General features: G+C 38.0%; 1 protein-coding gene across 1 annotated transcript; it reads right to left on the bottom strand.

The window, feature by feature from the left end:
- Nucleotides 1-1,452: 1,452 nt before the first annotated feature.
- LOC107815777 (ARF guanine-nucleotide exchange factor GNOM-like) lies at nt 1,453-9,048 on the bottom strand. The gene is made up of 3 exons (XM_016641407.2): nt 8,874-9,048; nt 6,217-7,048; nt 1,453-5,401 (listed from the first exon to the last, which is right to left on the bottom strand). Exons 2-3 carry the CDS (start codon nt 6,946-6,948, stop codon nt 1,790-1,792), a joined length of 4,344 nt encoding a protein of 1,447 aa, XP_016496893.1. The 5' UTR covers nt 6,949-7,048; nt 8,874-9,048; the 3' UTR covers nt 1,453-1,789.
- Between the last annotated feature and the right edge of the window lie 1,869 nt (nt 9,049-10,917).

Here is a 10,917-nt window from a genome sequence, read left to right as displayed (position 1 = left end):
CTTCTGGATATGTGAGTTTTTAACGGGCCAACACTCAGCCCCATACATCATGGCCGGTCTAACCGCCGCTTTATAGAACTTACCTTTGAGTATCGGTGGCACTCTCTTGTCACACAGAACTCTAGATACTAACCTCCACTTCATCCATCCTACCCCAATACGGTGGGTGACATCCTCGTCGATCTCCCCTCCCCCCTGGATAACCAAGGTACTTGAAGTTGCCTCTACTCGGGATGACCTGTGAATCAAGCCTCACATCCACGCCCACTTCCCCTGGCTCAGCGCTGAACTTACACTCCAGGTATTCCGTCTTCGTCCTGCTCAGCTTGAAACCCTTAGACTCAAGAGCCTGTCTCCAAACCTCCAGCCTCTCGTTAACACCGGCTCGCGACTCATCAATCAGAATTATGTCATCAACGAATAGCATGCACCATGGCACATCCCCTTGAATATGGTGTGTTAACGCGTCCATCACCAGGGCGAATAAGAACGGACCGCAGAACCTTGGTGTAACCCCATTACAATCGAAAAATACTCAGAGTCGCCTCCTACTGTCCTAACCCGAGTCTTAGCCCCATCATATATGTCCTTAATCGCCATAATGTAGGGAACCGACATACATGTTATTAGTTGAATAATATTGTATGTTTTGAGAAAAATGCACATGTATTTCTTCATTGTACTTGTAGAAAATCACAGTCTTTTCATGAAATATAGTATAAATTAAATAAATTAATTTGAAAGTGTTGCGTGTGGAATGAGATAAATCCAAATGGAACAACATGGCTATAGAAGATGTTTACAAACTTGTCACTTCATTATCCACCGATGTTTAAATCGTGTTTCGCTGATCCTCATAAATTTCTTGATAATAAAAAAAAAGTTGTAAAAACTAAATCAAAATGCTGCTAACACGGATCATGGATTGGTAATTTGACTTGTAAAGAACTCAAGTATTGCAATTAATACACACTATCTAAATTTTGGTATTCCTAGGTTCTAGCAAGCAATCACAAAAAGTGAATATGTAGAATTCTCCTAAGCTTTTGCTCCAATGCCAATGCCAATGCTTTCTAGCATTATGTCAATCAGACGCAAGTTAGGAATTAGGACCTTTGACTCCCAACATTGCAATAAACACAGCAAACATAGCAAAATTTTCAATCTTCTTCAGATTGTGCAGAGAAAAATAGTTGGTTTAGAAACGAGAACCAGACCACAAGATAATGCTAAAATACTAGTAAAACAAAAGAAAGTAAAGGGACGAAAAGGGTTAGCTCAGGACTAAGCAATCTCCATCTCCAGAAGGTCGAAGGTTCGAGTCGCACTGACCAAAAGTGGAAAACGACTACTACAAATCCATATTAATTACAGCAAAGCCTGAAAGAGCAAGATACAAAGACCACTTTGCCGTTCATCACCAGAGGTTCTTAACAAACTTAGTACTGAAACTTTTTAGCAAAAACACTCTCCATGACCAACATTACACAAATGGTAACGTGTCAAACAGTAGACATTTCAAATTTTCATGTGACGAAGCTGCACAAGTCTAATACAACGACAGGGTAAAAACTACGTTAGAACTCTACATTCTGTACAATATGCTCAATCTAATACAATATCTGGGAAAGATCATGTTCCAATTCCTCAGGGAGAAGTGAGCAGATATTCATTTCTATATATTCTATATCACAGCAAAAATATGCAAATCCTTTGCCTCACATAGTGCAAATTTGGACACAAATGTAACTCTCATCTAAGAGACTCAAAGATAAGCTTCAGTAGTTTCTCAACTCGGACCAGTTTCATCATATGCATTTCTACCTATGTCTGTCTGGTCAGAGTCCAAGTGTCCTGACTCATTATCAGGGAACACCTCAGATTGCAGAGAAGGAACGATATTATTCACGTGCAACCATGTCAGTTCCCACAAGCTATCTCCGCCGAGAGCACCCCTCTGAACAAGTACCCCCTTAGATTTCATTACAACCAAGGTGTTCTTAAGAAGTTCAGGGACTAGCTCCTGAAGCTTTTCACTTTTCTTACCTCTGAGCTTCACCTTCATGTATTTCTCCATCCGGTTGAGGACTCCAAGCCAGAGTTTACAGAAGGTGGTCAATTGAGATAGCTCGTGAAGCAACTGTAAAAACACCTTACTTAAAAGCTTCAAGGCAAGAACAAGCGTCTCTTCCATGTTTCGATAATCTTTCTGTGATGTGAGCTCAATCAAGTCGTCCAGCATTGTGAAAATGACAATATCAAAGCACTGCAACCAGAGACCATGTGGAAGGTAAATTTCATCTACTCCTGTCAAGCACATTTGTAGGGATGAAAGAGCATGATTCCTAACTTCTCTCTGATCCAGACAAACTTTCCTTAGACCCTGTACAAGCCTCAGCCACATTTCCCCTATATCCTGAGACAGCTTCAAAGCTTCTGCCTCCGCCATCGCTTCCCTGGCATCTTTGGACCAGCGTGCTAAACAAGCAACAGAACCTGCCATAAGATCCACCGCACAAGCAGGTCTATCAGCTGGTCCAGTACGGGATTCTGCAAAATTTCTTGCTGCATCATTGCAAAGAACATAATTAGCTGAAGACAAATGGGCTCCCTCAGACATGATGAAACATAGGGCATCAAATCCTGGTTCCGAAGCTTCTGTATGTCGAGCTGTAAAAGAAAGTAATTGAGTAATATTTCGCCATCCCATTTGAGATCGGATATGTGGAGCATTTGCTTTAACCAGCCGACTCACTTCCTGCGTAATTTGTTCGCAATATGCATCAGCTACCCGGGCATCAAGCTTGAGAACAAGATGTAGCGACTTTAGAAGTTCATCTGCGAAGTTCTCTTTATAAGGAAGAAGCCTCTGGCAGATGCGCAGTAGTCCAAAAACAGCTTTCTCAATTAGAGCACAAGGCATTATTGTTGAGTGTACAATATTAGCACTATGTTCATAAACTCCTTGCCAAAGAAGTTCTATTCTATCTCTATTGTTCAAGGTGATTGCAATCAGCAATTCCAAGCAGAACACTGCGGTATCTTCATCCTCGGGGGAACTACTACCCTTCTGAGGTCTCCCTGCAGCCCATATGAGGGCCCTTGCCAACTGCAACAAAGAATCAGCTAGGAGAAACTTACTTCCTGTGAAGATGGTATCGATATGGCATTTCTGAATTGTCTGCAGTGTGCGCTGATGAGCCGCAAGTTGTTGCTCAGTAGGTTGAGACCTAGGCTCTTCTGTATCTAGAGATAGGAGTTGACTAAACCGGCCCATAAGTCCTGAAGATCTTCTGGGAGTACCTAGGGATTGCATATGAGCAGCAGACAATGAATTTGTGAGGGGTTTCCCATGTCCTGGATCAGAACAAGCCTCTGAATCATCAGCTGCATCACTGGCCACACGAGCAGGAAGAAGGCCAAGCTTGTGCAGTCTTAAGATGCAATCCAAGATATTTCTCCAGCCAGTACGGATAAAATCACCATATTCGTTTGCTATATTGAAAACTGTAACAGTTGCCATCCTTGCTTTTGCATCATCGCCAAAGGCTAAAACAGGTTCCTCCACCATTGAGGGATTCAAGAGAGTTGTGAACTTACATAGAGATACTACTAGATCATCCAAAACATCTTCAAGATGATGGCAAGCTGAAATCTTTGCAACAGCCAAGAAACCATCTATACAAGTTTGGTAAACATCCTCATGTTCAGCATGATCAAACACCACAGAGATAGCAGCAATAGTAGGGCCCGACATTATTGCAAACATATCATGGTCAAGGTAGGCTTTAGAATCACACATGATGTATGGAGATGTTTTTTTAGATTTGTGCATCAAATCAATCCAACGGCTTGGGTTCATTTCAGCAAAACCAGCACCTTGTTCTGGTGTTGTCCGGATCTCATTGTTGCAGATTGAATGGTACAATTCAGATAGAAATTCACGAGGAAGATCATTACCTCCATTAATGTGCCGATTATTACGGATGAAATCCTCCTCTGTCATCTTCTTCTTTACCTGAACATTGTGCTGGTCAGTGTTGAGCATTATTATAGAATACGATAACAACAGAGCAGCATCTTTATTAGCTAGAATCTGCGGAGATTGCTCATAGTATCTCTCTGAAAATGCCTCAAGCACCCTTGCTATCTTTTGAGATTCCCCAGGCAATCGGAAAGTTTCCAAAAAAAGCCTCAATGCGGTATCTAGATTCATGTCTTGGAAATCAAATGTTCCAGCAAACTCATGAAGCACCTGGACACAAAATTCATCATGATTTCCAAGAAAATCCCCAACAAGATTCTTATCTAGCCCAGCTGTGAACCTAAAAAAGCAAGCCACACTCTGCGGATCAAGTTTTTCCGGCAATAGATGTGTTCCTTGAAGAAACTCCAGCCCTTTCTTTGGGTCCCTATTAAAGTGATCAGCTCCAATCATTAACCTTCTCTTGATGTACTTCCGGCGACGTACGAATGGTACCCAATGATCAGGATCACTATAGTTCTCACACTTAACCATCCAGAATGGAGTATACTCCTCTAGATTTATTGGAGTGTATTCCGAATCATAGGATCCATTGCCTATCCTCTCAGCCATTCCCTGGATTACAGCAATCAGACCATCCAAAGCAAGAATGTGCATGGCAGACAATGGAGAGTTCACCGGAAATGCACTCTTAGATAATAAGTTCGCAAGGTCTTCAAAAATGTTACTGCAGGTGATATCGCAATCTAAATTTGCATACATTTCTACCATGAAGGATTTTTGTCTGCAAAAGTCAACAAGAGCCTCCATTGCTACTTCCTGCTGCTGGTATGAAGCCCCATAACGACTTTGTGCAAGTCTCAAGACCACACAGGAAAAGAAAGCCTCAAGCTGTAGTTTCAGTTCAGTACGCAAGTGCTGATATAGATTTAGTACAATACTGCAGACCATTGAAAGAATCAATGGACTAATTGACAAACCAAACTGCATTAGATTACGGAATAATTCATCCTGGACTAAACTCAACAATCTGGGGTGACTGCAAATAGCAGGGCCTCCCAGTTCAATGGCTGAGTTAATCAAACCAAGGGCAAATAGTGGAACATCTTCATCAAATGCCATAGTATTTGCTCTAGGACCCATCCCTACATGTTCGACAACATTCAACAAAGAGCACAAGAAGTGAAATATCTCGACCATGCATGGGACACCATATGGCTCTGTCATCAAATGTAGGTCATAAGGAATGTTATCCTTCCCGTTATCACCCATGACCATGCCTTCATCTGTGCTAAGCAGACCTGTGGAAACAGAAGAAGTGAAACCTCCAGAAGGTGGTAGGCTATTATATTCGGAGGTACCAGTACCATTTCCCGACTTGCTACTGAAACTGTACTCATTATCATTAGCAGCAACCTACGTAAAAAGAAATTAACATATAATGCTCCAAACACATTTGGGTAGAAGAATAAGAAGAAAAAGCAAAATATTAATTCACAGGAAATACTCGATCAAATCTGGACTGCTGAGCAAAAAGGAGACAACATATAATGCACTGTATTCATGCCTATTTAAACCAGTTGAACATATTTAAACAGCAGCTCATTGAGTCAAGATCCTAATTTTAGTGCTAACATATTTATGGTACCTGCATAGCAACCCTACTAACTTCAATTATCCTACTGCACAACCCACCCCTGGGCGGAAAAAAAAGAGATGCATGTGCGGACAAAATGAAAAGGCAAAGTAAGCTCGAAGGATGAACTTAGTCAACAGAAAAGAAAAGCTCCCATTTTCTTTGCTCTTCTGATGATGCCCATGAGGCAAGATTGGTCAATGAGAAGATTCTTTTTTTTAGTTCGGGCCAGCTTGCATGCACTTTGACTTATCCAAGGGGTAACTTACTACATTCCACAAGCACATGTACTGGATAAACCTATCCGCTAAGGCTGGACCAGAGCACCGAGTGTTTTAGCTAAAATCCAAATCTGGGATCTCCGGACTGTTACTCCTATTCCTTAACTACTCAATCTCCCCCTCGGAAATGGTTCATGGGAAAAATGTTAACACTACTAAATTATAATATGTTTCGCATTTTTTATTGATTTTGGGGTCCAAGGACAGAAGATTGTGGAAACTTTGATAGATTGACTTCAATAGCTGGGAAAAATAATGTTAGAGACTCCAGCAAAGGATAGCTTTCAGGGATTAAAAAGAATGTGCACCTATACCTCGCTTTTGGTAGAACTGCGCCGTCTAACTATGGAATGTTGCATGTTGTCAACTTTTGGAAGGTGCGCAAAAATACATCTCACGAGTTCATGCATGGTGTGACGTGCTATCCGCTGTAAGAGCTCACTTTTTGTTCCAGCTTGATGAACTACTCTGAAGCATGTGTTGACGATGGTGCAAACATGCTGATTACTCAACACAACCGATGCTTTACTTCTCATGCACGCCAAAAGAACTCTAAGTATCTTCATCAATACAACTTCTTCTGATGCAGGATCTGTCACCTCAAATCTGCAACTAGTCACAGCATCCACAACAGAGTGCATTGCATCTTCAATATTGACAGTATTAATATCAAAAATATCGAGGGTCAAAATCTTGAAAACAGAAGACAATGCAACACTAGTGATTGGTGCCCCAGTTTCATCAGACCGAATAACATCCAGAAATGGCTGGAGATATAAGGCTGGACTGATGGCTTGCCCTGAATGCTGCCATGAAAATATCTGCTTACGCAATGTCTTAAGAGACTGGATTAGAGAGTGTTCTAGCTGATCATCTCCTGAAACATAACGACCACCCCACCTCACGTTTCTTCTCATGACTGCTAAAACAGCACTTACTTCAGAATTAATCATACAAGCTATAGCAGTTTTGTTGGAAGAAGTCTCACAATCTTCTGGTTCTTCTTCAATTGCTTTGATACTAGATTGTAGCCTTAAACGCCCCATTTCAGAAAAATAATAAACTGGATTGTCTTCTGGCTCTGTATTCACTAACCTTCTTCGCGGGGGTTGTTCTAGAAGGAAGTCAAGTCATACCCCTCGTGATCTGTAAAGGACAACAGTAGAATTGAATGTTGTTATATTAAATCTTTGTTAACTTCTATGAAAGAGTATTGAGGTACCAAATGCATTCTGAATAATTCTGCAACATAAATGCCATGTAATTTTCATAGTTCTCAAAGGTAGAGGCATAGAAAAAAGCCAAGGTCTGCTTTTATACTATCTTTAATTGCAGGAGATAAAACAATAGTAACGGTATAGAAAACTCATCCCTTTCAATCTTAAAGTTATTTGATCAAAAGATTGAAACATAGCAACATGATACACCACAGCATAATTTATGGATATCATTGTAACTACATCTTAGTCCCATATTTGCTTTACTGCCGCCACCACACCACATTTTCCCTCATTCTGCTTGCATTCTATACTCGTGCCAAATATTATGCAGCAAAAGAGCACTGGTACTACCACAATTTTACATCTTGGTACTCTCAATTATGGCACCAAACAACACGGAGCTTGGATTAGTAAAAGGAATTGTCCCTCTGGAAGGTAGAGAGGATGAAGATATACCATCTTATGGTGCTGCCAGATTCCAGATGTAAAGCTGAAATATGCTAATATAATGTGATTAATTAATAAGAGAGTCATCAAGACTCAAAGATACAATGCCTAATCTGGTCGTTGCCCATTTGCCTTTCCGAAAGACTGCTTTTGCAAAAAGGATAATTAAGTTGATGCCCATGCATAGAAGCAGAAAACTTTCTGCCCTCTAAATCCAGCATGTAAGCATAACATTATATTGTAAGTCGATTTACCTATTTTGCTGGCTGCTATCACAAGTAGGAATTTTCTACAGTGAGGCAACAAGATTCCTAAACGACTACAGACTACTCACCTATTACAAGGACTGGATTGTGAATTTGACTTTGGATATGAATCTGGCATTGGTATATCCACTTATCAGTAGGTAATTAGTACGTTTTGAACAATCTATTGAAAGTAGCAAGCCCATGTCATTCCCATTTTACACAGGTACATTTAGGCAAATGGTAATTCCATGTTACACAGGTACTCATTATGCAGTGCATTTCTTCATCACCCTAATTAGATATCACATTGTTTGCCAAAAATAGAAAAGTAACACAAATAAACATTTGAAGTACTTCCACACCTTCCCTTGGTCAGAAAAACTCACAAAGAGAAAAGAAAAACGAAAAAAGGGTACTACAGTCCCACAAATGTTCCATGAACTACCACAGCTAACTAGAACAAGTAAGACTCCTGAAAACTAATTGACATTCTTTTGGGATAAAAATAAAGAAGAAGACATGCACAACGCGAAAGAATAACAATTCATTCAGCAAGGTGATCCAGGATTTGAACTTTGTGGGTTTGAATTCGAAATGCTACCACAGCACATTTGATTTACTACGTTAAAAATCTATTATTTATACTTATCCAACGAATTTTAGAACACATATACAAGGTCTGAGCCAAAGTTACAGGGTCGGATTATGTACCCTAAAAACCCTCAATTTTCAAATCTTAACTAGATGGAAATAATATCTTAAACTTAAGATCAACAACTAAAATGTTGGAGATCCAAACCACTAATTGTAACACCAAAACATATCAAATTATCCAAAATTGATTACTACAAACAACTCAACAACTTGTCAACAACTCTAAGCATTTTATTCTTTTCTGTGAATGAAATTGATATAAACTAAAAACAAAAACTATATTCACAATGTTCTGTCGATAATTGATCATCAAAAGGAATATTTTAGTAAAAATGTGAACAATTGAAGAATAGAAAGTAAAGAAGAGCGAAACTAAGTAAGATCAAGTGAAAAATGCTTTACCTCAGTTTGGATCTATAGCTGAAGATGACTAGAGAGACCCCCGAGAGAGTGACGAAGAAAATCCAGAAAAAAAAGAGAAGACTAGTGAGAGAAAATGGAGTTTTTCCGTGAAGAGAAAATCTCGTATTCCTTCATAATTTTGACTTCACATTCTAAGCTCTATAAATTAAACGGTAAAAAGTATTTATAACAAGTTAAGTATTTATACCTTAAATTTTAAAAAAAATCTTGAGTTAATATATGTATGCACGGATATTATAAAGTTTTTTTCATATTATCAATTATTTTGACCAATTATAAAAGAATGCTTTCCATGTTTTTAAGACTCACAACTTTTATAAAAGATTGACCAATTATTAGAGTAAATTTTATGGATAGTCATTCAACTTTGTGTTAATTACCCTGAAGTCACTTTTCTTTTCTTTTTTTGCGTTATATAGAAATAATTCAACTTTGTGTTCATTACCCAAAAGTAACTTTTCTTTCTTTTGTAGTTTTGTTACACAAAAATTATTTTACTATGTTCTAGTTATCACAATAGTCACTTTGACCAAATTTTATAAAACTTTCACATGAAAATCTATTATACCCTTGACATTATAAATCCCTCATTTATGTAATACCTTCTATATTATATACTGTATAATATATTTTTACCTAGGTATTTTACTTATAATTAAAATAACTTAATATTATTTGATTTATTATTTTTATAATAATTCAACATTTAATTTTCCCTTAACATTAATTTTCAAGATATAGAGATAGCATTATTAAATTTGTTAGTAACATTACTATGAATAAATCTCAAGTCAATATTCTTAACCATACATAATGAAATATTTTTGACAAAAATTATAAAATTAAAGCTCACAGATTTATTAGTCAAGCCGTATTCGTTAATCAAATAAACAAAATACCCACATTTAGCACATTGATACATCAAATTAATACTTTCAAAAAAAAAATATTAACAGATAAAAGCTTTAAAAGACTTAATATCAAACACAAATATCTTTGAATTTTTTTGAAAGTTTTACTGACTATAAAAACGATCATTTGTTATTTAAAATATATTTTTTTGTCATTTTTATGTTTCAATATATGTTCATGTTTGAATATAACTAAACAAATTGAGTGTCATGACAAAATTAAATATATGAATATATTATAAAAAGTTATTTTAACTATCGGAACCCATAGGTATATATATATATATATATATATATATATATATATATATATATATATATATATATAAAAGGTATTATATAAATGAGAGGATTTATAATGTCAAGGGCATAATAGATTTTTCAGGTGAGTTTTATAAAATCTGATCAAATTGACTATTGTGATAACTAGAGCATAATAAAATAATTTTTGTGTAACATAAGAAAGAAAAGTGACTTTTGGGTAATGAACACAAGGTTGAATGATTTTTACGTAACCAAAAATAGAAAAGTGACTTTAAGGTAAGAACACAAAGCTAAATGACCACCCATGCAATTTACTCTTTGACAATTGCTTCTAATATTTGTATAAAGAATTATCGGCAATTATGTTTTAACTGATATAATGCTGCATATTCGTTTGCATAATCGATATATAAAATTTGCACTCTTTTTTATTTATGATTTCCAACTTGACTTCTCCTTCCGTTAGCAGAATCATAAGATATGTCATGGGCGGCTTTCCAACCATGCCCCATGACCCCTTGGACACGCCCCGTGGCGTCCTGGCCAGCCTCCCAACGCCCGTCGCCACGGTCCGCCCCCTGGTCTCGGCAGCTCCAAGTGACAAGCGCGCATGTGCCTCTGTCGCCCCACCGATAGCCATCGCCAGCGCCCAGCCACAGGCAGATGCCAACAGCACCGCGCGCGTAGACAATGCCGCGCGCGCAGACCCTGATGCTAAAGACAAAGTTGCTGCCAACGGACTTGTTGCTGCTTTGTAGAAGACTAAGTCCTTTTCATTGTAAATATAGAGTAGTTTTGCTGCATTTTCTTTAAGTGTGATTTTCCAGCTTTTATAGATCTAGTCATGT

This window comes from Nicotiana tabacum, chromosome 24 (genome assembly GCF_000715075.1).
Source record: "Nicotiana tabacum cultivar K326 chromosome 24, ASM71507v2, whole genome shotgun sequence".
Lineage (NCBI taxonomy): Eukaryota > Viridiplantae > Streptophyta > Magnoliopsida > Solanales > Solanaceae > Nicotiana > Nicotiana tabacum.
Note: the sequence above shows the minus strand (reverse complement) of the source record. Positions and strands in the feature narration are given on the sequence as shown.